The 25,157-nt window shown below is 50.1% G+C and overlaps 10 protein-coding genes across 10 annotated transcripts; 6 read left to right on the plus strand and 4 right to left on the minus strand.

Annotated features, from left to right (window-relative positions):
• Positions 1–360: 360 nt before the first annotated feature.
• On the minus strand, positions 361–1,024 carry ALTATR162_LOCUS6939 (uncharacterized protein; the record flags this gene model as incomplete). The annotated part of the gene is made up of 3 exons (XM_043314565.1): positions 361–761; positions 817–852; positions 901–1,024. 3 exons carry the CDS (start codon positions 1,022–1,024, stop codon positions 361–363), a joined length of 561 nt encoding a protein of 186 aa, XP_043170500.1.
• Positions 1,025–1,736: 712 nt separating this feature from the next.
• ALTATR162_LOCUS6940 (uncharacterized protein) lies at positions 1,737–2,670 on the plus strand (the record flags this gene model as incomplete). The annotated part of the gene is made up of 4 exons (XM_043314566.1): positions 1,737–2,028; positions 2,085–2,092; positions 2,174–2,265; positions 2,313–2,670. 4 exons carry the CDS (start codon positions 1,737–1,739, stop codon positions 2,668–2,670), a joined length of 750 nt encoding a protein of 249 aa, XP_043170501.1.
• Positions 2,671–3,465: 795 nt separating this feature from the next.
• ALTATR162_LOCUS6941 (uncharacterized protein) lies at positions 3,466–4,186 on the minus strand (the record flags this gene model as incomplete). The annotated part of the gene is made up of 2 exons (XM_043314567.1): positions 3,466–4,136; positions 4,183–4,186. The coding sequence occupies 2 exons, from the start codon at positions 4,184–4,186 to the stop codon at positions 3,466–3,468; spliced, it is 675 nt and encodes a 224-aa protein (XP_043170502.1).
• A 351-nt stretch (positions 4,187–4,537) lies between these two features.
• Positions 4,538–6,246, plus strand: ALTATR162_LOCUS6942 (uncharacterized protein; the record flags this gene model as incomplete). Its single annotated transcript, XM_043314568.1, has 5 exons — positions 4,538–4,601; positions 4,655–4,855; positions 4,904–4,922; positions 5,208–5,713; positions 5,762–6,246. The coding sequence occupies 5 exons, from the start codon at positions 4,538–4,540 to the stop codon at positions 6,244–6,246; spliced, it is 1,275 nt and encodes a 424-aa protein (XP_043170503.1).
• Positions 6,247–7,252: 1,006 nt separating this feature from the next.
• Positions 7,253–9,578, plus strand: ALTATR162_LOCUS6943 (uncharacterized protein; the record flags this gene model as incomplete). Its single annotated transcript, XM_043314569.1, has 2 exons — positions 7,253–7,374; positions 7,424–9,578. The coding sequence occupies 2 exons, from the start codon at positions 7,253–7,255 to the stop codon at positions 9,576–9,578; spliced, it is 2,277 nt and encodes a 758-aa protein (XP_043170504.1).
• A 2,032-nt stretch (positions 9,579–11,610) lies between these two features.
• On the plus strand, positions 11,611–14,278 carry ALTATR162_LOCUS6944 (uncharacterized protein; the record flags this gene model as incomplete). Its single annotated transcript, XM_043314570.1, has 3 exons — positions 11,611–12,120; positions 12,778–12,878; positions 12,934–14,278. 3 exons carry the CDS (start codon positions 11,611–11,613, stop codon positions 14,276–14,278), a joined length of 1,956 nt encoding a protein of 651 aa, XP_043170505.1.
• Positions 14,279–14,377: 99 nt separating this feature from the next.
• ALTATR162_LOCUS6945 (uncharacterized protein) lies at positions 14,378–15,570 on the minus strand (the record flags this gene model as incomplete). Its single annotated transcript, XM_043314571.1, has 4 exons — positions 14,378–14,505; positions 14,556–14,690; positions 14,761–15,426; positions 15,480–15,570. The coding sequence occupies 4 exons, from the start codon at positions 15,568–15,570 to the stop codon at positions 14,378–14,380; spliced, it is 1,020 nt and encodes a 339-aa protein (XP_043170506.1).
• A 727-nt stretch (positions 15,571–16,297) lies between these two features.
• ALTATR162_LOCUS6946 (uncharacterized protein) lies at positions 16,298–17,745 on the plus strand (the record flags this gene model as incomplete). The annotated part of the gene is made up of 3 exons (XM_043314572.1): positions 16,298–16,385; positions 16,450–17,064; positions 17,120–17,745. The coding sequence occupies 3 exons, from the start codon at positions 16,298–16,300 to the stop codon at positions 17,743–17,745; spliced, it is 1,329 nt and encodes a 442-aa protein (XP_043170507.1).
• Positions 17,746–18,013: 268 nt separating this feature from the next.
• Positions 18,014–19,878, minus strand: ALTATR162_LOCUS6947 (uncharacterized protein; the record flags this gene model as incomplete). Its single annotated transcript, XM_043314573.1, has 5 exons — positions 18,014–18,288; positions 18,402–18,615; positions 18,672–18,875; positions 18,929–19,396; positions 19,450–19,878. The coding sequence occupies 5 exons, from the start codon at positions 19,876–19,878 to the stop codon at positions 18,014–18,016; spliced, it is 1,590 nt and encodes a 529-aa protein (XP_043170508.1).
• A 2,432-nt stretch (positions 19,879–22,310) lies between these two features.
• ALTATR162_LOCUS6948 (uncharacterized protein) lies at positions 22,311–24,094 on the plus strand (the record flags this gene model as incomplete). Its single annotated transcript, XM_043314574.1, has 3 exons — positions 22,311–22,469; positions 22,519–23,882; positions 23,932–24,094. The coding sequence occupies 3 exons, from the start codon at positions 22,311–22,313 to the stop codon at positions 24,092–24,094; spliced, it is 1,686 nt and encodes a 561-aa protein (XP_043170509.1).
• Between the last annotated feature and the right edge of the window lie 1,063 nt (positions 24,095–25,157).

Genomic DNA, 25,157 nt, shown 5'->3' on the forward strand with positions numbered 1-25,157 from the left:
TTACTTCTCTAATATCAGCTATTGTGGATAGTGGCTGGCCTGCTGCTGGACGTGGTAAAAGGAGTAGTGGCTTGCTGACGTTTAGGTCTTTGTAGAGCCCTGAGCGCATCCAACTTGTCCTGTTTTCTCTCCATCGTTGCCAATCTGCCACAGACTCATCTTGCATGGGTTTGGAATTAACCTCAGCCTACTAGACGGGTGTTTAGAGCGTGGCGTAGACGTTGGGCGATGTATTCTAGAGAATTTAGGCCAAGATGATTAGGTATACGCATAGGTCGTTCGCTCAGCTGCGGTTGGGTGTGCCTCCGCTTCGAGCTGACTGATGCGGCTCTCGAGTTGCAAGACGCTATCAGAAGTTGATCATCTCTTCATGGATATCGATCTGATGCTTTCAGGGCCGCCTTCTTCACCGTCTCCTTGCTTACGCTTGTCAATATTGCCGTCCTCTGGACCACCGGGGTCGTTCGAGGGTATCGATGCAATTCCTTGAGCTTGACTCTCCGCGTTCAACGCCTGTTGATCTTCTCTTTCGTCTTTGATATGGTCTTCATTTCCACTCGTATGGTCTGCTTCATCTTTGCTCTGATGCCCGACTTTGACCTCTTTTCCATCTTCTTCTTTATTATCCTCCGAGCCTGGTACATCGTCTGAGTCTGCTCGCACGAACGGTGCCAGCAATTTGCCTAGAACTTGTGCGTACTGCGCATCTGCCGGCACGTAGGGGTTGTGTGATATTGGATTTGGATTTGGAAGGCCGGGGCCTGTAAGATGTCCGAGATGTGATTTCGTATAGTGATCTCTTTTAGTATCACCTACGCAACACAAGGTGGCGACGGTATCTACTATCTGACCCTATCTTCATATCAGCACCTCGTAGGAGTATAAGATCGTCCGACGTACCTCTGATTCGACTGATTCTGTTTGCCTTCATGTATTCATCGGCATCCCAATGGAAGTAGCTGGAGTGACTTTGAATAGCGGCGGTATTGTCGGATGCTATACGGACAGCCTCTCGAAAGCTCATTCTCGTGGTTTCGTGCGTGAGGTCATGTCGGTGCCAACATCGGTGATGCATAGAGTGAGCTTATTGTCAGTATACTAAACAATGAAGAAAAGTGCAACACAAGCGATGGATGTCCGGAATTGATCAACTGGCACGAACCATTGGGTGAACAGTACTTGAGATCAGTGAAGAATGAAGCGCATTTAGGGTGAGTTAGAGATCGCAGTCTGGCCTTTGCCAACACTTGCAGCGATCGGATATACTCCATGGTGTGAGCGAGATCAACACAACTGCTCTTGAGAATTGCAAAAAGATTGTGTCGAGACACTTCATGGATAGAAAAATTCCAGGACACGACGATACGCTGTCTATAGCGTGCAAGGCGTGGCAGTAGCTACGCTGAGCTTTTGAGGTCAGCGAACGATACGAGTCTGTTCAGGTGATAATTAAGCAGAATGTACAATCCTGCAAGTTCGCCGAAGCCGGAAAATGGCATGGTGAGAACTAGGTTGCATTGTAGGCTAGGCTGGAAAGTAGAATAGGCGTGGGCAAGATGTCATGCTGGCAATGACGGTGGTGATTGTTAGGCATGAGAAGGAGACCAATATGAGACGCGGTGGACCGTGCACGCTTTTCTTATCGGGCACCTATCGGGTCAGCACCAGGCACGCCAGCAGCTATCCATCTACACGGTCGTTGTTATATCCTGACATCGTTGTAAATCTCCTGGAGTATGCGCAAATACTTCAAGTCTACGAGAAGGGACAATCCGAAGGTCTCAGCTCTTAGCAATCCTGCGGTCTCTGGTAATCCTGCTCAAGAACGCGAAGGTCGCACCGGCGTCGTGCCAGCTGCTTCAACCGTATACGGAACTGAAATCAGTACAGATACCAAAACTGATGCCGGGAAGCTCTCTGAGAACCGCGAAACCCCGGACTGGACATCTAGAGGCGTTCCCTGCGTTGAAGGAAGCTACGACTTTATAAACTTTGGGCCAGACTCGCATTACGGACTGCTCGACCCCTGTAAGCTTCATTGTATTCCGATTGCAGTATTGTGCAATCGCTAACCTTGGCCATAGCGTACTATGTACGTGCTAAGGGCTTTTTCCGCATTGGGAGGGTTAGATTACTCCAGGGCTGGATATTATTGCATGCTGAGACTCAATAGGTCTTTTCCATACTTCCTAGCAACGCTGCAGGTGCTAACTTAGATAACTACTTCGCGGTTGTAAGACAGATGAGTGATTCCTGTTACGCCGTGTAAGCACAATGTCCTACGTGCGGTGACTGTTACTGACATACGTGAGCCCAATATTCACCTACAACAAGGGCACGAACCAGCCCGGTGTTAGTTCTAAAGAACACGCAATTATATTTAGTGGTTACCATCATTACTATCAACCACAGTTGTTACTTGATGAAGTTCCTTTGAGCAAGGAGCCAATATGCATGGTGATGGCGGAAGGTCAAGAAGCTCTTCCCGTTACGAGTCGCATCTGCTTTGGTACCCTGAAATCAGTTCAGTACAATATCAAGGTTAAGGACATTGGCTATGTTCATGCGACTTCTCTTTCAGAGTTCTCGGGCTACTGGGATATGGAACATGCTCGTGTGCCAGATATGATCCCACACTATAAGTTCTGCTCCCTCAGCACGAACAAGTAAATCTGGTAGTAGAGCGATCAATAAAGGCTGGCAAGGATTCCATGTTGAATCCTCTGGAAAGTAGCAAGATCCAGGAGTCGACCCAAATACTGCACATAGTGCGCATCGTCCAGCTATAGCTATGCGTGACTGTTACAGATGCCATACTATACGAATCTAACTGTATCACAACAATAACAGATGTAGGATACCGCAAGTCCACAGATACCGGAGCATGATATAAGTAGAGCTAGAACGCATCACAGTCCGGAGGTCGTAACACGAAAGCTCAACATCTGTAATGCTGGAAGTGGTGGTGAAGGTTGGCACGGCTGGGTGTCCTTGGACTGACAACGTGTTGGGACATGCATGATGATCTTGTCAGGTAACGATTTTTGTAAATTGTGGTACCATGTTAGCTTCATCAGGCTCTCAGCCTTCTAGTTTGGCTGACCAACTGTGGTAATGCATAGCCGTCATGGTTACTAGAACACGCGACAGATTTGTCGTACTTCCAAGCGATCGAATCACTGGGATGATCAGTCTTGTTGCCTTTGGGCCCATACGTTGGGCGGAAATCATGGGAGGCCTTTTGATAAAATCCCGCAGCCTAATCGAGTTTGAACAATATACAGTTTAGGTTCGCAAACTCTGTTTACATACAAAAGATAATGGAGCTAGGTGGTAAAGAGTGTGAAGGATTGGGCTTGTCCAATGAAATACAAAACGTACACACACGCCAACATGTTCGCTGAAACCATGCCGGACAGGAGTGGACACGCACAGGCAACCGTAAAGTATTGCATCGTGGTGCACCTACCGAGTCTGGCCGGTGGTGTATGGTTCAAGATCAGGTGGAGGCGGTGGCAAGAAGAGAGAAGTTGTTCCCGTAAGTGGAACTACAGCTTGAGTAGAGAAATTTGTGTAATGAGTGGCCAAAGAAAGGTTAGTCGTCTCCGTAAGTGAGGCTGCAGCTTGGGGGGTTGGTAGAAGGCGCTTGACAGAGGCAGGTGTTGGGACTGAGTATACCGTCTGTGAGATGTCGCCTGCGCGATTATCCTTCGTAATAGAAAATAACGCCCTTGTGAGCCTGTTGAGAGTATTCGCGAACCCAGGTCCGCTGTCACCGGCTTGTAGAGAAGATGAGGACAACGATGCCCCCGTAGGTGAAGCAACGTCCTCATCGTTCCCCCAGAGAGCGCGACCGGAGTTTCTCCTGGTCCAACCCTTGTATGTAGGCGTCACACATCTCAAACCAAGGGATGCGACAGATGGTGCACTAGATGCGATACTCGTGAGGAAAGTTGACTGGTTGAATAGATATGGTTGAGCAGCAGGCAGTGTACCACTGAGATGACACAACATGTATCGGGCTCGAAATCGCGGGTGCTGTTCGTGGAGGGCCGTGGTGCCATGTGTCGGTACGCCCGGCCCATCGGAGCCATCCGCATCATCGCCAGGCGGGCGAAAAAGGAATGCGTTCAGGGCTGCCGCTGCGTTAGCAGTTTCCGCAAACATGCTGGGAATGTTTACACATGATGTGCGACGCGTACTCCGCGTTGTAAGTCTCAATAGCTCGTGCGACGAGGCAACACTAGCAGGCGTCAGCGCCTCGCGGAATTCTCATGCGCTAGGTTCACAGTCAGCTAAATCCGACGGGTCTGTGAGTAGGTGGTTCCACCGAGATATGGATCCAGCTGTGCGTGGAAGACTACCAATGGCTAGTGCTTGGTGCCACCCTGGGTTGGGTTGAGGTGGGACGAATGCAGGTAGTGCCCAGCCTTCCAAGAAGTATGGTGATCGCCAGCTCTCAGCCCCACTAGCGCCGGAGCCTTAGGTCGAGCCTTCACTCTCGCATCATCTCTAGCCGCGCATCATCATTCATGCAATGTCGGCAAGCAGTTGGATCTGGAGTGAGCCATACCAAGACTACTATTATGTCACTTATGATGGTGTGTGTCAAGCTTCGCTACTTGCACGAAATGTCTGCTGACTCTCACCACAGAATATGGTCAACCGGTGTACCACTGGTTCAAACAAATACGAACGGAATCGGGGTCAAGGTGTCGAAACGACTCTGCCAATTTTGAGGACTATGGACCCAATATCGCTCAGATGCCGAATCCCGCATCCGCAACGGTGAGGGGACTCTATGGTTTCATACAGGGCACACCCCACACCGGCTGGTATGACTTGCTAGATTCAAGTGAGTGCCTGATCTCTATTATCCCACTACACAAGCTTAGCCTTCTAGGTTATTGTATGCGAACGGGGTATGAAGCGCGCAGCTTCTTTGTTGTGGGAAGGGTAATGAGCAGCTTCCTTACTTTTGTTTGCCCTAACTCTTTCTTTTAGGTATTTGCAATGCTCTATGCGGAGTCTGCGAGCGGGGCATTATTTCCCCGCCCAAATGAAGATGCTTATACCGTTGTGAGATTCAATGAAAGGGCGCATACCAATATCAGACGCTTCATTGTAGTCCAAGTCCGGCGCGGATTTGTCAACGCATGGCAAGTCAGCTGCACCGTACAACGATACTAAACTAACGTGGAATCTAGCGGTATTGGAACCTACAATGGCCGGGGCACTTTAAAGCAGGGCTGTAACCCGTCAGAGCATGCCATAGCATATCTCTCAGGTACTGATCCAGGCTCATGCTACATGCCTGGTGAGTACGAATCAGGCATGACTAAAGAACCTATCGAGATTGTACCTGTAGATGCTAGTATACAGATTAGGTCGGAGTCTCGTATACGTTTCGGCAAGACCTATCCTATCGAGATGAATGTCAAGGTCAAGGATATCGGCAAAGTGCACGAAAGTCATATAAGCAAGCTCCTACGATACTGGATTGAAGAGAACGACTACAGTGGATTGTTTGACGGAAGCTTTGCCACTGGAAGCTCTTATCATATGGACGAGCATAGATATGTTCTACCGAAGTCGTCTCCAAGCCCGGGTCCGGAGTCAGATAGTGAAGACGTAGCACTGCTTCGTAGAGATGCTCTTCACCATTTGTCTGCTGATCGCTTTGATAGTCGTCTCACTGGTGATCTATTCTCAGGTCCGTACTGCTTGTCGCTGATGATTTGCTACTGACTAAGTGCACCAGACTATCAGGTTATTCAAAATCCACGGGGCTTCTTCAAAAAAGGTATCGTGTTCATGGTACCTTGGCCTGAGCCCGGCGGCGACTTCGTCAAAGACAGGGTGGGTCCGCCTGTCGTTGTGAAGATCAGAAGGTTCGTTGTAATCAGGCCCAAGAGCACATTCTGTCTTTGCCTGCCTATGCATACCTACAACGGTCAAGCAACGACCAAACCTGGTGTTGTTGCACAGGATCACGCTGCCGTCGTAGCGGATAATGATGAAGTTCAGTACCTGCCTCAAGAGGCGGAACTTGCTAAGACACCCATATACATTAAGGTCGAAAACACTTCAACAGGACCGATCGACCCTGCATCCCGGATCAACTTCGCAAAGATTTACACTGTGGAGTATAATGTCAAAGTTCGCAAAGTTGGCAGAATAGTTGCAGATTCAGTCTGGCGTATGGATCAATACTTCGCAGAATGCTCTAAAATCGGATCCAATTGAAAACAAAAGTTTCAGAAGTATCGGCGGGACATGACATCCGAATTCTCTCTCATTCGCATAAGTGCACTCCAGCAATGTATCGCAAGGCTGAAAACCACCGCTACACCGGTCATGGCAAGCTGGCCAATGAGATCACGGAGAGATTTGCCAAGAATGTGCACATATGCGGGCAGGTAGCTCAATGAAGCGTCCATTGGACCGTTCAAAACTCTTACATGCCCCGACACCCTCATCAGAGCGCGCATGAGCTGGCCTTATGCAGACTTCGTCCTTAAGGCTGCAATCCTCTCCGATATATAGCGTCCACGTTGGCCATGTATGCCCAACACATGTGCGACTATGGTCGAATTCATCGGCGCTGCTGCTGCGATCCCGCAGCTTGCGAAATACAGCTTCAGTGCCGCTAATGCCATACCAGACTTCGCACGACGAGTGCGCAAGGCTCCCATCACCCAAGACTGATGGATCGACCAGGCAACGCTTCTCACCAGCACATCGCTAGAGGCTTGTAGACAACTTAATAGCAATGTTATCCCTTCACCAATCCTCGATCGTCTTACCGAAGAGTTGAACAGTATTCGATCCCTACTGCAGGAAACAACCATTAATACCAACGATGGAAAGATCGCGAAGATGAGAAAGAACATCAGGGTTGTAAGGCAAGAGACGGAACTCAACAAAGAGATGCTAGCTATAAGTCAACGAATTGTGTTGTGTTCGCACCTCGTCACGTTAAGCGCTTGCCCGTACCGATTGGCGTAAGGTTTGCTGACAGTACTAGGCTTGGTCACGTGAACAGCATGCCCACTCATAATCAGTCGTCGTCAGCCTCAACCAGCACGCTGGTTCCTCATAATGTGCGCAAATTGTGATTTCCATCATCTCCCTCAATCTATCGCCCCGATGAGAACGTGTTCGAGTGACGTGTCGAAGTTGACGACTAACCGTGAACGATATCTAGACTCAGCCAACGACAGCTCTGCCATCAATACTATCCAATCATCTCATGATATTTACCACCCGTAATCGCAATTTTGTCGGACGCGCGATTCAGCTGAACGAGCTTTCAATGAAGATCAGGGAGTCAACACGATCTTTTACCGCTATATCTGGCCTGGGAGGACTTGGGTACGATGGCATTTCATACAGTGGCTATCATGACTAATTACTGCATCAGAAAGTCTGAGCTGGCCGTTGAATTGGCATATTTGCTCTACGAATCATCACCGAACTTGTCCATCTTCTGGCTTGATGCTACTACAGATGACACCCTGACTGCGGGGCTTCAAAAAATCGAGGGACTCGCCAGTATTTCCACCAGCACTTCGGAAGCTACAACGGCGACTGTGATACGATGGTTGAGCTCGCCCATTTTCGCCAGATGTCTGCTGATAATTGACAACGTGGATGTAGACTCAATCGCCGGTTCGACCCTGGAAAACTTGTTGCGCCCCACGCGCGATGGTCACATCCTTTTCATCACCCGCAATCGGCGACTTGCATTGAACTACGCGCATCCAACAGATGTCTTTGACATGCCTGCTATGATCGAAGAAGACGCGCAAGATTTGCTTCTCTCGTACATTGGGTTTGATGCTGGAGATGAAGAGAGCCTCATCAGCTTGGTGAAGGGCCTCGAATACCATCCACTAGCGATCAAAAGCGCCGGAAGATACATAGCATCGACGGGTATCAATCCAACAAGATTTCTCGTCCTCTTGGAGCAAGACGCATCCTTCTTACCTTCGCTACTTGACCCAACGATAATTCCTCAGCGTTATCGAACAGTGCGCGGAAAAGGTCACAATAGCATCTACACGCTAAAGTCTCTTGCTACATACAACGAGGAAGTCGCCGCGATCCTTTTCCTCGTTTCGTGTTTGAACTATTCTGATTTGCCGGACGAATTGCTGACAGGGTTTGCGGATACCAACTCAAGAAGAGAGGCACTTGACATTCTAAAAGCATATTCAATCCTCAAGCCCATCGTACTAACCACGAAGTGGAAGATGCCGGAGCTCGTAAGGCTCATTGCTAGAGATCAGCTACTTCGAAGTCCCGGACGCGTTAGATTTCTTTCAGCCGCTCTCCAGTTCGTCGCTTCGCTTAAAGCATCACAGACGGATGCCGCGAATGACATACGGGTATATTGTGCGCACATAGCTTCGGTACTGAAAGCTCTCGTTTTCTGCACCTCTGAACAAGAGCTTTCGCCAAGTACGATCAAGCTTGCCTTCCAGTTGTTAACCAGATTGTGCCAATCTCTAGTCGACCAAGGAAAGCCATACGAAGCAATCGCAACATCCTCTCGATTTACCTCCTGGGCTCCAATAAGCGCGCAGAGACTCGTTTCTGCACTCGACAAGCTGTGCAGCAAGCTCGGCGTTGCCTATCACGGCAGCGGGCAGTTTGCCGTCGCGGAGAACATCACAAGAGAGGTACTCCGATCACAAATCCGTACTATCGGAGAAGACCACCTTGAAACTCTACACAATCTTAACAACATTGGCGTGTATCAACAAGAACAAGGCCGCTTCTCTCTAGCGGAACGCTGTCACCGTAAAGTGCTGGAGATGAAGTCCATAAGATGTGGACCGTGTGATTTGGAGATCTTCTTCACCCTCAACAACCTCGCGCTCTCATTACAAAGCCAGAAAAGATTCGAAGAAGCCGAAGTCTACTTTGTCCAGGCACTGCGCGGACGAAAGGGAAAATTGAAGGAATTTCATCCGGACGTCCTCGTCAGCATGAGTAATCTTGGTGTCCTCAAGCAGTTGCAAGGGCGGCTCGAACAAGCTCAGCAACTACACGAGGCTACCTTGAAGGGCCGTGAACTTGTCTTGGGCGCAGTCCACCCAGAAACATTGAAGAGTAAGGGAAACCTAGCACTGTTGCTTCAGCGGCAAGGCCGATACGGCCAATCAGCCGACCTTCTCCGAATGGTCTGTCAAGCATATAAAGCAGAACTAGGTTCTTCGCACCCAGACACCATCAAGTCTCTCCGCAATCTAGCTTCTATCCTGCATCAGCAATCGAAATACACGGAAGCGGAAGTCTTGATAAGAGAGGTACTGGATATATTGGAAGAGAAGCACAGTAAAGGTCATTCCGAAACGTTCAAGACGCTACAATACTTAGCTACGCTATTGCATTGGCAACGGAAACTTGAAGACGCTCTGGGGATTATGGCATCGCTGTATGACATGCAGAATGCGATGTTAGAGACAGAGCATCCGGACACGACCAGCAGTAGGAAGTACCTGGCGGAGCTGGAAGCGGAGCTAGCGGCGAGCGGGCAAGACTCTTTTATTCTGGTTTCTTGCGTGTTGTAGGCATGGACATTCACTCATCTCGGGTTCAGTAGCGAACGGTATGGTAATGCGACGATGTTCATGATCGTTTCCTCACGTTCGGCGTTCTGGGCGCTATTGAGTCTCTGTTGGCATTAGTCGCCTCAGCGCGAAGCTAGTCCGACAGTGAGCATCACATGTACAAGCACCAGGATGCATGCGATTGTGTAACGACCAGAGGAGGCGAGCATCAGCAAGTTACGTATATGTTTGTTCTTTCAGTAGCGATAGTCCATGGATGTGTATGCCTCATTTCCAAGCAATAATTCAACATGAACGAGTGTCCGTTTCCGAAAGCATCCAACACTATGACAGTCCTGTTATCCATATAACCCAAGCGAGTGTCCACCTCTCAAAACAACATCTGCCGTCCGAGTGGGCTCATGTATGCCAGGGGAACGAGAGGATGGCGAACAGAAGTGACCGTGTGCGATAGATGAGATGTCCTAACAACGTGAGCATATGATGGCGAAAGACCACTGATCAAGAGTGGTACTTCGCACCTAAATGCAATTCTCTGTGAACCTAGCTCTGATGTGGCCCTGTCGGATACGGGCTAGGTGCAGGGCGCGGGGGTGGTTGATTAGGCTTCTTGATGATGCTTTGATGTGGTCCAATTAGATATGGTTTTGCCTCTGGACGTGGTGGAGGCGCGTTGGGAATGTTAGCAGCGAACCCCACCACTTTAAGGGTTCCGCGACAAATCTGTAGGTAAGCAAGAACAAAAACAATGTTATTGAATACAAGACTTTGCACTTGCAAAGTGCGTTCGTCAAAGAAGGGACAAAGGGAAGAGATTATCGGAAAGGTAATGTGAAGGGCTTTGTGGCAGCTGTGACCGTCGATGTCCGTCGTAAGAGCGGAAACGTCATGAACATTGATAACAGAAAGGAAAGGTCGGTTCACCTTCTCAATAACAGCAGACAACGTGTGATGAAAGCCATTCTTGAAGGTTGATACGAACCGACCTGAGTGTGAGATGAGTGTGGCAGGGTCGTTGTAGCCAGCGTGCTCGTGATGCACTATGTCGCGCAAGTGCTGCGCTAGGCATCGCAGCCAGAGTGGATTCCGGGGCGCCGACGCCGGCTCCGGCAGATCGTCAGTCATCGCGAGACGCATAGCCTAACAAAAGTCAAAACGAATGGTGAATGGAAATGTGCCCGATAACAAAGGACATCATAACGGTAGCCGTACCGAGAATATCTGGCCCATCCGGGGGGCGGGCATGAAACTCAACATGTGCTTGTTACAGATAGGCTGAGATCTGGGCAGTCCGGCGACGTTGGGCGACTGCACCACGTTGCAGCCCGATGCGTGGTACGAAAGAATAGATGAGCCGGTCGGTGAGCGCAAGGGTGAGTGGTATGAATAGAAGCTTCACTTTGTTCAGCCCGAGAATATAATGTAAGGCGAGGATCGTCGTTCACGCAAAGAAGATGCAACCGTCACAGGTGTTAAAACGATTTATCAATACTAGATGCTACCTGCGCATTATATACACCTCATCAACAGGCAACAGCGAGGCGGAGCAGCGCTCCATACGAAGTTTGGTGGGGGCTGAGTCATCCATCCGCCAATACCTCGTCTCACTCCCAACACCTGGCACCTATCCCGTCGACGAGGACCTCGAACAGCATGTCTGAATCGCAGCCGATCTGGAATGTCGAGCATCAGAGATATCTCCTTACCTTATGGGACGCACAATATCACCGATTCTACTGGCAACACTACGTTGGTAAATATGCTTCCCTCTACGAAAGCGACGTGTAGGACTTATCACTCGAATAGAGGGACAAGGTTGGGTCTTCTTCAGCTGGGTTCCTAAAACTACCATCACCTCACCACCCACAACCCGATATGACACAAACCAATCTGGTCCATATCAACCCGGCACATATCAACCAGAACCAGCCACACTTCAACAAGAACCACCAATTCAACAACCATTTCCAGCCGTATATGAATCACAAACAGGCACATATCAACCAGCCACACATCAAGCGGATACAGAACAATGGACCAGATATCGACTGAATACACATCAATTCGGCACGGCCCAATCTGGTACGTTGACTTTCTATCACACTCATCACCACTGACGTTTAAAGAGTTTGAAGTAGTCCGGATCCCCCGTAACTTCTTCAAGATAGCAAGAATATTTACAATACTCTGGACTGAACCTGACGGAACTACTGGGCAACCTTACACCAAGCCTGCTAGATTCGTAGTGGTAAAAGCCATGCCTACGTTCTCTGTCTGCCTACGTATCAGCACCTACTCTGGACAAGCGACTTTGAAGCCTGGCGTTATTGCACATCAACACGCACCAGTGATCCGCCAGGGCGACCAACCAGCTTTATTCTGGGATGAGTTTGATCGCAATCTCAAAGAGCCCATCGAGATCAAGGTCGAAAATGAAGAATTCATCAACGTCAGCCCGGCGTCTCGCATCAACTTTGCAAAACCATACACTATAGAGCACAACGTCAGAGTAAAGAATATCGGCAGAGTTGTTGGAGAATCCGTAAGGCGACTTGAGTTGTACCTTGCTGAATTCTTAGGGTTTCAAATCGTCCCGAAATACCCGGCTGAATATACAGACGACATGTCATAATCCGTATCGCGAGATGAGCAGTAGCGCAAATCGAAAGCGACCGGTCAACATCGGGGAACCAAGCACGCAAAATGCAGCCTTGCTGCATGTCTATCCAATGAGCTATACATCCACTGCTGATTGGATCTTTATCCCTCCATCATGTGTCAGCCGGACCATCACTTTCTGCCTCGTTGCCTCACTCTATCCGACCTTAAAATCTCTCTCGCCTCGACCGTGTGGCTTTGGAAGTCAAATATTGTCACAACTGTCAGGTCTAGTATGGCAGAAGTGCTGGCGGTACTTGGTAGCGCTGCTGCCCTTACTCAGCTGATCCATTATGGCATTGTATCAGTCAGCAATGCTTCAGCCTTATCGAATACAATACGTCATACAGCCGATAAGATTGATACCTGGATGGATCAATCTCTGGTAATGACTAATCTCATTGACGAAATTGAGCAGTCGATGCTTAGTCATACGCCAAATACTATTCGACTTCTGAGCCAATGTCGCAAAGACGCCGGCAGACTTAGTTCACTACTTTCAGTATGTCGGAGGACCAAGCGTTCGCAAAAACGGTCGAAGACATCAGAAACTGTGTTTGTCATTCGAAAAGCAGAGGAAGTGGAGCGTATCGTGTTATCGTACAGGAACAATTTTAGCATTCTCGCTTCATATCTTACTATGTAAGTTCGATTGGAGCTTTCAGTGAAACTCAAACCGCTAACGATTCCTTACTAGGGTCAATACTGGTCAGAAGATAATTCACCCAGGAACGAGCATGCGCCCAAAGCTTGAGACGCCAGAAGGATGTCTGCATCAAACTACGTCTGTGTTGCGCGCACTCAGCATTGAGTTTGACTTGCACTTCACCCAGATGCGAAATCTTCAGCGTGGTCATGATCTGCATGTGCATGTCTCCACTATATTGAACACAGCAATGCAGTATCCAGTACACGATTCTACGTTTCCAGACACCGCAGCCTTAGCTATCCGCTTCTGCATGTTTCTCCTCACCACCGGACGATACTCGCGCGTCTTGGAGTTCCTTGATGCGTTCAAGACCTGGTCCAATGCTCTGCTGTCCGCCCACTTTGAAGCAGGGACGGCCATGAGCGGTAAAGAAGCTGTCGCACAGGCGTTGCACGGCAGTATCTACTCAGCTTTACGGATGTTCCACAACCTGTATCATTCTCGAACAAAAGCTCCCGATAGATCATCGATATCTATACTGCACAGCGTCAATGGGTTGGGACTCATGTATCACGCTGTGGGCGATAATCGCGCCGCATTATATCACCACCAGAGAGCGCTTCGTTCGAAAAGTGAGCTTCTAGGTCCTAGTGACCCCGATACGCTGGTCAGTACAAACAATCTCGGAATTGTTCTTCTTAGTCAAGGAAAGCATGAAACGGCAAGGAGCTTATTTGATAGATCACTGAAAGGCTGGCTTCAAGCTTACGGTGCCGATGATCTTTTCGTCATTGCGGCAAGGAGCAATATTGGCATTGCGCTTCATTTCCAGGGCAAGCTGGACGAGGCTGAGCACAGTCACCGCTACGTGTACAAAAAGCGCCACCTCATCTTGGGCCCACACCACCACGAAACGGCCAAGAGCCAAGCAAATCTTGCCATCACTCTCAATGAAAAGGGTCATCATGCGCAAGCCGAAATACTGTATCGTGAAGCTCTCACTAGTTTCCAGAACAAGCTCGGGCAATCGCATCCAGACACCTTGAAAACGCATACCAATCTGGCCACTGCCCTTCATGATCAAGGCAAATTCAGGGAGGCGGACTCTGTTGTTGCTTCAGCACTTCCACTCATCCAAAAGAAGTTTGGTTCGATGCATGCCGAAACCTTGGAAGCGTTAGAATTCCATGCCATCCTCTTACAGCACCTGGGGAAGTTTTCCAAAGCGCTAGGAATCGCTACAGAACTGTACGAGGCGCGCAAGTCGTATTTGGGGTACGATCACAGTGACACGCAAAGAACACTGCAGCATTTGAGAGACTTGGCGGAAGATGTGGAAGAAGCGCGCGTCATGCGTATATTTCCTTCAGTCATGCCTATCGCTGTTTGCTAGGCACACTTGTTCTCTTCTTCCAGTCCATCAGGTTGATAGTATTACTCTTTCTTCCGCGATGGCCACTCTATTCATTCGTTGTTCCATGTATTTATTGCGTCACAATTTGGAACTATTCTGTACCAACTTCTCGCTCAAGGTCCACAGTTGCTCGGCTAACTTCGGGTCGGTCGCGTATGGCATGGCATCGCACATTTGGCAGTCATGCAATAATACACCGCTCGACTCTAATATCGTGTCAGCACTCCTACAATCTCCCGATAAGATGCATACTCACCATCTAAAGAAGGATCGAACGCCGCGACTAACACTGTCGCCGCACCTTGATCATGGTTCTTCCAGAACGGACTCGTCTTCCGAATCGCAGCTTCACCATCAGCATCCAAATCGCGACTAAGACCAGTCCAAATCGCTAGACTCGTCAGCGAATGCTCCGGTGAGGCGGCCACAAAGAAGGGATATTCGAGTAGCGAAGTACTTACAACCAGGATGCACGGCGTAGCTTTTCACCCCTCTCTCACCGAACTTCTCATTGATAGCTACCGAGAACAAGATGTTTGCCGTCTTTGCCTGCCCATAGGCTACGTACCCGTTATACCCATCTTCCGTGCTCTTCGCAAACATCGGGGGCAGCGGCGTATGTCTTTCCTCCTCGGGCACATCATCGTTACTCTTCTCCAAGTTATAGTCTGAAAAGCGAACAGGGCTAAGTCGATGTCCGAGAGAAGTCAAGTTAACGACACGTGTCATACCCTCGTTAGAATTCGAAGCAGAAGCTAGGAGCTGAGGTATTAGTAGGTTGGTGAGTAGAAAGTGACCGATATGGTTCGCGCCGAATTGACCTTCAAGACCTTCTTCCGTCGTTTGACGCGTTGGTGTCATGATACCTGCGTTATTGATGATCAGGTCTAGACGATCTGTCAACTGCGATATCTCCTCCGCAGCGGCTCTGACAGACCCTTGGGACATCAAGTCGAGGAGTACAGTCTTAATCGTGACCTCTGGATACGCATTCTGAACGTTCTTCAAGACCTCTTCAAGTTTGGATTTGGTGCGCGAGGCAAGGATGACCAGCGACGGGGCTTGGGAAGCAATCGAGAGGGCTATGGAAGAACCGATGCTTTCAGGAGACACACCGGTGATGAGCACTATATTCAGTCAACTCGAAGTCTTCTTGGCAGAGCGGCATCAGATCTCCTACCATTTTTCCCTAGGATCCGATCAGCGAAGGCTTTCGCGACTTCGAGACCGCCAGTCTCTTTGTCCCACTCTGGATGCGTTAAAGTCGACATGTTAGCATATGGTATAGTCTATGGGGTCACTTCTAGAGTCGCGTGAAGAGGACTACATCAGGCTCGCCCCACCATGTCCCTCGTTCTTGACATCCCTGAGATGGCCCGCGTTGTGTATTGACAAGAGGCCCGAGCTTCATCCTGACTATCCTCGTCTGCTGGCATCGAAATGTATGCTAACCTCAGACATACGCCAACACTCCCTGTGTCACACCTCAGGACGGAAGCCAGCCGGAAATGGCAAAGCGCAATTCAAGTGATAGCTGCGGGGTACACTGCGGGGAAGCTTCAAACGATGTGGGGCAGGGAGATCCTTCTCTTTGCAACCCCAACAACATCGCATCACGCGTCGATACTCTTTAACCGGCAGATATGTCGATCCACTTCTCGATACTGCGACTCCACCCCACGGAGAAGACATGCCGCGAGAGGCGTCCAACGTATGCAAGCCCGTAGCGCCACGACCCACGCCTGTACCCTCGGTCATCGGTTTCATCTCGCCTGGATGAAGCAGCTCAGGAAAATGGGTACATGGCCATATCATCGGTAGGTGCAGGGTTGCTAAGCCCCACGCTGGACGAAGGATTACCTGGTCGACGCGTTCAGACACCTGGAGCCTCTTTCTTGCATCGAGTCGCGTCGTGTCACTCCCAATTCAAGCCGTGTAGCTCTTTCCAAGTCGCGTATGCCGCTCCGTGCGAGGATAGACGAAACTAAATTATCCAAGATGTCTTCCCTTGAGACAAAGGATAATGGACCAGTCACCAATGGCGCGAAACCAAAGACTGGCATCAAAGTTGTCATAATTGGCGCAGGTACATCCTCCATACCAGTCCATACCAGTTTATCCTACCATCCCATCCTGACACACACGAATAGGTTTCGGCGGCCTCACGGCAGCGATAGAATGCATCCGCCATGGGCACACCCCCGTAATCTACGAATCCTTTCCCTCACTCAAAATCCTCGGCGACATAATAACCTTCGGCCCCAATGCCGGTCGCATCTTCGCGCGCTGGAGCGACGGACGCGTCGCACGCGACATGCGCAGCATCTCCATCGATCTCACCGAGTACGGCTTCAACATACATAAATGGGATACCGGCGAGATTGTCATAAACCAGAAGACCCCGCCCCGCGACGAGAAGGCGCCGAATTTTAACGGACATCGGGGCGAGCTGCATGAGATTGTGTTCAATTATGCAAAGGAGATTGGGGTGGAGATCAACTTAGGTCAGCGAGTCGAGAAGTACTGGGAGGATGAGAAGGAGGCGGGTATCGTGCTTGAGGATGGTACGAGAGTTGCTGGTGATCTTGTAGTCGCGAGTGATGGTGTGAGGAGTAAGGCAAGAACACTAGTGCTAGGATATGAGGACAAGCCAAAGAGTAGCGGGTACGCCGTCTGGCGAGCGTGGTTCAGCAACAAGGACATGTTAGCAGACCCAGAAACTAAGCAATTCTGCGACAACGGAGATACCTTCAACGGCTGGATCGGTAAGCACTCCTCCTCCTCCCCTCAACATCCATTCACATACTAACATCGAGCCAGGTCCAGACGTTCACTTCCTCTTCAGCACCATCAAGAACGGCACCGACTGCTGCTGGGTCCTCACACACCGCGACTCCCACGACATCGACGAATCCTGGTCTTTCCCGGGTTACCTGAAAGACGTCAAAACCGTGCTGGAGGGCTGGGACCCAATGTGCTGGAAAATCGTATCCAAGACCCCTGAAGAAAAGCTCGTCGATTGGAAACTCGTATATCGGGACCCGCTACCCAACTGGGTCAGCGGCTACGGCTCTGCACCAGGTCATGGCCGAATTTGTTTACTGGGTGACGCCGCGCATCCTTTCCTGCCAACCAGTGCGCAGGGTGCGACGCAAGCGCTAGAAGATGGCGTTACACTTGCTGTTCTACTGCGCAAAGCTGGGAAGGATAATGTTAAGAATGCGTTGAGGGCGTATCAGGATATTCGATATGATCGTGTCAAGGCGGTGCAGAAGACGGGAGAGACGACGAGGGATATGTGGCATAAGACTGATTGGGAGAAGGTGAAGAAGGATCCTACGTTGATCCAGTTTCCAAGGGAGGACTGGGTGTTTCAGCATGATGCTGAGAAACATGCGGAGGAGATGGGGGATGAGGCAATTAAGAAGGCTGGGGTTACTGCATAGACGTACATTAGTGTAATGTTCCACATTTGCTAGCCATGAGCGAATTTGCTAGGTGAAGTGAGCGAGGTGAAGGAGGTTGAGGAGGTGATTACGAGGCATAAGCAGATTACTCCACATACAAGCACTTCAAGGATGGAAAGTCAATGTTCACATCTCGCAAGCTCATTCATTCAGTCAAGATGTACTCAGAGGTTCATTTGTCACGCTGCAAGCACAGCCGCTGAAACGGACATCTACTCCACATCCACCAACCGAGTTCATTCCCAGCTCACGCCCTCTTCCCACCAACGTCGACAACCTCATGATGCACAACCTGGTCCTTCTCACTCCCTGCCTTCTCACTGTCATGCCTCTCACTTACAAGCTTCTCGTCCCCATCCCCAGCCAAAACACGGCCAGTGCAGACGTACTTTCTGAACTTCCGCGCAGGTAGCCTCGCTTCGAACATCTCGTCGATTTCCTCGAGGGTGCGATTCTTGATCTCGGGGAGGTAGAAGTAGACCCAAATTACGGTTATGAAACAAGATGGGCCCCATATCCAACCTATTTAGTATATCAGTCGATGTGTCTCAGAGGAACAGTGGTATTACAAAAGCAGGTAGTATGAAGAAGCGATGCGAAGTCGCGGGCTTGAAGGAGAAGGGGAGCAAACGTACCATACTCAGGTCCCCAATTAAGCGACTCGGGATTGATAAAGTACGGCGCTGTGAAAGTAGCGAGCCAGGCACCAGCAAAACCAACGGCCGATGCGATACCGAACGTATACGAACGGAGGCGTTGCGAGGGGATTTCCCCGCCGGTAAGCCAAGCATAGGCGGCGATCATACCATTGTAGCCGCAGATGTAGATTACTGAGAGACCGACGATGACCTTGTTGATATCAGTACAATGCCAGAATTGACCATATGAGACAGGATCAAACGTACTTTGCCAGTGCCAGTAGTACCAGGGTTGACATGATACACGGCCGCGATGATGAGTTGCGTAACACCACAAATTGAAAGGCCGGTCATGAGAAACACGCGTCGACGACCAATTTTAGAGATGATGCTGCTGTTTACCATGATTGCGAAGACGCCGACGGAAGTCAGGATGCAAGAGTTCATGAAAGGGCTACCGACATTCGCCATCTGGATTCATATTAGCCTGACATACTCTGGAGATTGGAGAACGTTGTGCTGACCTGGAAGAAGTACGTTCCGTACGCGATCATAAACATGGCACCAGACGCAGCTTGCGTCGACACCGCCGCAATAGCCAACAACGTGCGCCGACGATCCACAGGATCTTTCCAGATATCCAGGAAATTCGCGCTTGACTTGACAGCTTTCTCGGCATCGATGGCTGCTTGGATCTCTGCTACCTCGCCGGGTACGCTTTCGGGATGCGGACGCATCCAGAGTAGTGCTTTCTCGGCTTGTGCTGGCCTGTCGACGAGGATGAGCCAGCGTGGCGACTCGGGGATAAAGAACATGCCGATCGACATGAAGAACGGGATGATGAATATGGTGCCTAGGGGAATGAGATAAGAGTTCCGACCTTTATAGTCGTGTGTCGCGTTATCGATGACAGTACCGATGAGCGAGCCGACCGAGGTCCATATCTGGAAGATGGAAATCATAAGACCGCGGTATCGCGCTGGTGCTGATTCCTAGTCGTTTCTTAGCTTTGTGCAGGAGAAGGAGAGAACGGAAGGGAACAAACCTGGATATATAGCTGCGAAAACGTCATATACCACCCATTTGCAATGCCAATCAACAGCCTGCCCACGTACAGCCCCGCGATACTCGTCGTAGTCATCATAACGATATTCGCAATACAGCAGAGCGCACTAGCCATCCATAGACACTGTCTTCGACCCAATTTCGTTGCGAAGACACCGGCGAACGAGGAGCTAAGAAAGGCACCCAGTGTCATCAATGATGATATGAGTTGTTGCCGTTCGGTAGAAATGTTATAGCCTGTGGGCGCGCTGGGTTCCGGGTGGCCGAAGATTTGGAGGAAGCCACGCATGGCCTGGAGACCGCCAATGGCACCGAAGTCGATGCCATATTGGAAGGGGGACATGGAGACGAGGGTACATGCTGCTAAGCACTTCCAGTTGGACAGGAGGCTGGAGGTTAGGTCGGGCATGGCCGCGGTGTTGATGGTATTGGTGGTGAGAGATAGCAACGAATGCGACGGCGTTTGCTCAAAGTCGCGGAGAAGGAGGTAGTGTCAAGAAGAATAAACTGTCAACAAAACATCCACCTGGAAAAGATCCAGGATCTCCTTGCTTCATGCTCGAATATTCATTTCATCCAGACTGATATGCAGATTTGTCGTCCGGGTCTAGCCCCTGTCGCAATATCTGCCGATAGTACCTCCAAATGCTTAGCCTGTCATACCCCGGACTTAAACATGAGTCTAAAGTGTGGAGTGCGGAGGTGGCGTTTCACTAACGATCATTTGAGCCATTGAAGCTGTGAATGCTTGTACTTCCCGTTTCCACGTGGCGCATTGGGCTTTTGTCACGATGCCAGGCAAATGTTTAGCGAGGGTGAAGAGGTGATCGGCAGTTCTTTGGTATCTAAACATTGTACTCTGCTACTCACTGTCGGCTTGTAGTCACCTTGAACAGGCGATTGCTTCAATAACGCATTGGATACGAAGATGCGGTCGCAACTACGACTTATCTAGAAGCATACCAGAGAACACCAGCAATCCCTTTACAATCAAGGGATTCGAGGTGATAGGACAGGCTGAACGGTAATACCGCGCGGCCGGAGAGATAATGCCGTGTGACATTGTCCTTGATCGTAGAGCTCGGAAAGGATCTGCATGTACCAGCAGTTACAGCTATGCATAGCGGAGTTCGTGAGCTGCATTCGGTCCAACTTGGGGTCAAAAGTGGAAGGAAATGGCGCAAGTCTAGATCGTCAGTAGCAGCATGTTACGAGTGGCTAGTGTGGAGAGATGGGGAGCTATGGGGAGCGTGAGTGAGGGGAGGAAACAGTCGATTGTACATGTTTACTCATGAGGCAGTGGGGTGCGCTAGTGCTCTTTGGATTCAATTCAGGATTAGCACCTTAGGCAGTAACCTTGGACGCAGTGACATTTGGTGTTTTTGGAACTGATTGAGGAGGATGTTCGGAAAAGAGAAGTGATAAGAGCGTTCTCATCAGATACCCTGAGGGTGTTCACCATGGTCTATTCCCGTACAAAGTTCATGAAGAATTCAGCGAACATCCAGATGTCTTCTAGGTGTCCACAGCGAGGATACAACTCGAGAGTTCGAGTGAACCATGTCTACCGGTATGGAAGAACAGAAACACTGTATGAGCCCCGGCTTCTTGTCAACTCTGTGTCAAGAGCCGATGATAGCACCATCTTTACTCATCGACACAGTGCCCATGAAAGCCCTCTACCTGTACCCGTCTCCATTCTGCCTATCCTCGTTATTGTGAACCAGCGTCGGTATGGAGTGAGCACTCCTACCCCACTACCTCCACCCAGCCCTAGCAGGACGTTTCGTCCAGGTTATGGTGATTGGCATCCTTGTCGCAATTTTCGTTCCTTGTGCTTAGAGACACCACGACCCATACCAATGCCTGCCCGCCAGCATGCGTCCCTTGTGGAAGAAGATCTCTAGCTTGCAGTACTGCATGCTCAGATTGGCGCATGCTGTGAAGGACTTGCGGAAGGTGTTCGGGTAGTGGAGGTTCGTGTGCTTGAGGACAACGCGGCGGGTCCAAGTTCAGCGTACGCCGATGATTTGGGCAGGAGTAGGCGCAACAGTGCTCGTGATAAGCCCCTCGAGTTCGAGTGCGCGAAGGCGGAACCGTGGACTAGAGACCTAGTAGCTGCAGCAAAGGGGCCCAGTTCTCGCTGTACAACGGATAGCGCTCGTTACCTATGGGACCCGTAGACATCATGTTTGCGATGACTTTGCACGTCGGTATTCATAGGCACCGCGTCGACTAGGTGCTACATTGTGGGAAAGGCGATAGAGGACGCTGGGCAACAGAGGGTATGTCCAAGGTTCAAGTCATGATTGGTAAATGTAATCTTGAGCATCCATCGATGTACATGTTGGTATAGACATCGCGCGTAGTTGTGGTGTCAACGACGCCAGCAGAAAGACGATGATGCTACCGCGTCGCAAAAACAATCAGCGCGTCGCGTTTCGGCACATTATATGCCGCTAGTTTCTCGCTTGCCGTCTCCAACACTATACCCACAGTTACTGGGTCCACTCCTTCATGCATCAGCGGGGAAAACTTGCATGTACTCGGGCGTATGTTCAAAATACACATCAAGCTGTAAACATTATCCGACATCCATGCCCCACCCCCGCGATGTGGGGTTACGCGTTGCGCTCATGCAACTCTCCGAAGATGGCTACTCTGAAGGATGCTGGTTGCGATGCCTGCTGATTAGCAAGCTCGATATGAAGGATCAATTCATTGGCTGCTTCCTCCCGGACGCGTTCTTGGATATGTGAAGCGCTGGTAAAGCGCATCTTGTAGCTCGACACATCTCCATCCAAGGACCGTTACCAGCGCACGCTCTGAACAACGAGAAAGATGGCGATAGAGCAGATCTTTGAGGCTCTGCCTCTACATTATTTGCAGCATGGCATATCGAAATTTGGGGCTGTTAACATTGCGTTGGCGGTTTTCGTGACCGCAGCCTTGGGCGTGCTCGCAGACTATGCCTGGATGCTGTACATGAGATCGAAGATGGTAAGAGAGCCACGCTGGATTATGGAACAATGGTACTGATGTCGAGAAGCCTCCCGGACCCTTCCCATATCCCATTGTTGGCAACACGTTCCAGCTGCCCGACAGCAAGCCGTGGATATTCTTCGAGGAACTATCGAAGAAGTACAATACGCCGCTGATAACATATTGGATCGGACGTAACCCAACCGTGTGGATCAATGATGCCTGGACCGCGAACGAACTTCTCGACAAGAGAGCAGGCATATACTGCTCGCGGCCACGTATGTTAGTCTTTGCGGAACTCGGATCTGGTCAGAGCAATCTAGTAAACCTAATTACTACCACACAAGCGCAGCGTGAGCGCTTCCGAATGTTGCGTAAAGTGACGCATCAAGGCGTTGGCATTCAGCAGGTGAAGAAGTATCGCGACTTCCAGAACGATGAGAGCAAGGTCGTCGCACTCGATCTCTTGAGTGCCCCAGAGAATTATGTTGCGCATTTTGAACGCTACGCGACCAGTGTGGTCTCCATCATTGGCTTCGGCAGGCGCGTCGCAAGCCACGAAGATCCCATCATCACCGAAGTCATTGCGTTGATGCATCGAGCAGCAGACCTGAACGTTCCCGGAAAGACGTTCCCCATGCTGATGGAGACATTCCCCGTTCTTGCTCGTGTACCGACCGAATATGCGCCGTGGAAGCACGGCATGGGATCGAAGAAGAAGTCGCACCGCGGTCATGACTTCTTCTACTCTTTAGCAAGCGAAGCGAATGAGAAGCCTGGACACGACGGTTGTTATGCGAAGATGCTGTTCAGAGAACAGGAAAAGTACGGTCTCAGTCCGAAGGAGATTTCTGCGCTGACTGGGAATCTGTTCGGTGCTGGATCAGACACCTCAAGTAGTACGCTGATCACCGCTGTTCTTGCGATGCGAGCGTTTCCAGAAGCCATGCAGGCGGCATGGGAAGAGCTGGATCGCGTAGTCGGACCGGATCGCAGTCCCTCGTTCGAAGACGACGCGAATCTACCTTACATGCGAGCATTTGTGAAAGAGGTGTTCCGATGGCGATCAGTTGCCATCATCGGCGGGCAGCCACATGCTCCGGTTCAAGATGATTACTACAACGGTTACTTGATTCCGCAATCGACATGGGTCCAAGGAAACGTCTGGGCGATACATCATAATGACCGTGACTTTCCCGAACCAGACCGTTTTAATCCAAACCGGTTCCTAAAGGACCATCCTGACTCGCGACCATTCCCTGGTGAGAGAGGATATATGACATTTGGTTGGGGCCGTCGAGTCTGCTCAGGACAGGCGCTTGCCGAACAAGGCACATGGCTCACAGTCGCGCGGCTAGTCTGGGGTTTTAAGGTTGAGCCGGCACTGGACGAGAGTGGAAAGCCCATTCCAGTCGATATATTTGACTATACGTAAGTCTTCAATGAGAGTAGCCATCATGCAATTACTAACGTCGATAAGGAATGGTCTCAACATGCGCCCGCAGGTGTTCAAAGTGAGCATCAAGCCGCGAAGCGAGAGGATACGGCAGGCTATCGTCCGAGAAGGTGAGCAGGCCTTGATGGATCTTGCACAGTACGAGGGTGAAACAAAGTATCGCATGAGTACTTTCTACGGCAAATAGAGCTCGCGATGGGAGAGCGGCAGTCGGAATAACTCTGCCGGTAGTGAGTACGCTTAAGTCTGGACACATAAACTTCGTCAGCCAAGGCGAATTGTCGTCCATAGTTTCTTCACGGGTGCCGCCTCCAACAACACCGACGTCATGCCAGTGCCAACTCTTTCCCAATGTGAGTCTTTACGTTGAACCACCAAGACACGGCACTCTCTATCATGGCCATAATCGAGATACCACGGCAAATGAAGTACGTACGATTCCACGCAAAAGCTTGAAAGGCCTTGTGCTGTAGATTTGATGTCCACACGTATTGGTGGAGAATCTTCGTGTTCGCTTTCGAGATCAGCCTCGAGATAGTAGCAACGTGAAGTGCCCTGGGCAAACTGTGGCATCGGGAGCGGCATGACCCGGGTGATGTAAGCGCTGATATGGATAAACTGACTTAATAACTGTGTATGTGGTGTGTCCTTGTCTAGGCCAAGCAAGTCATAATTGGCTTGGTAGTTCCGCCAGTCAATGGTATCGCCGTTTTGCAGTTCCAGACTGACTGTACAGGGGGTATCAGGTGCAAATCGCGTTCTCCAGATTCGGCCGTTGTCTGTTACCATCAATCCCTTTCCCCATCTTGCTGTACCGACCCATCCGGTCCATGACCAACTAGGAAATCCGATTCGCCGTCTAGCTGGGAAATCCACATCCCAGCTCAAGTTTTGAACACTTATTCAGACAGTACCTATCCACCCATAAGTACTCGTATCCAAGTGCCAGCGTAAAGTTTATGGCATCCTCAATAATCCTAGGTAGGCTCGGTGATAAAAAACATGAGTCTGGTGACTCAAGGTGCGATTGCTGATCAGGAACGTGCACATCTGGCTTGCCCCATACGTAGCTCAATGTCACATACGATGCGGTAGTGGGCAAATCTCCGACCAATCGGTTCTTGCAATCGATGACCTTCAGATCGCGTACGTTGGTGTCGTACGTTGATGTTTTCTCTCTACGGATTCCATCACACCCATGGTTTCGTACGCATAAATCGATCCATTCATGAATGACCTTGTAGTCGATC

This window comes from Alternaria atra, assembly GCF_907166805.1.
Source record: "Alternaria atra isolate CS162 genome assembly, contig: 25, whole genome shotgun sequence".
Classification (NCBI taxonomy): Eukaryota; Fungi; Ascomycota; class Dothideomycetes; order Pleosporales; family Pleosporaceae; genus Alternaria; species Alternaria atra.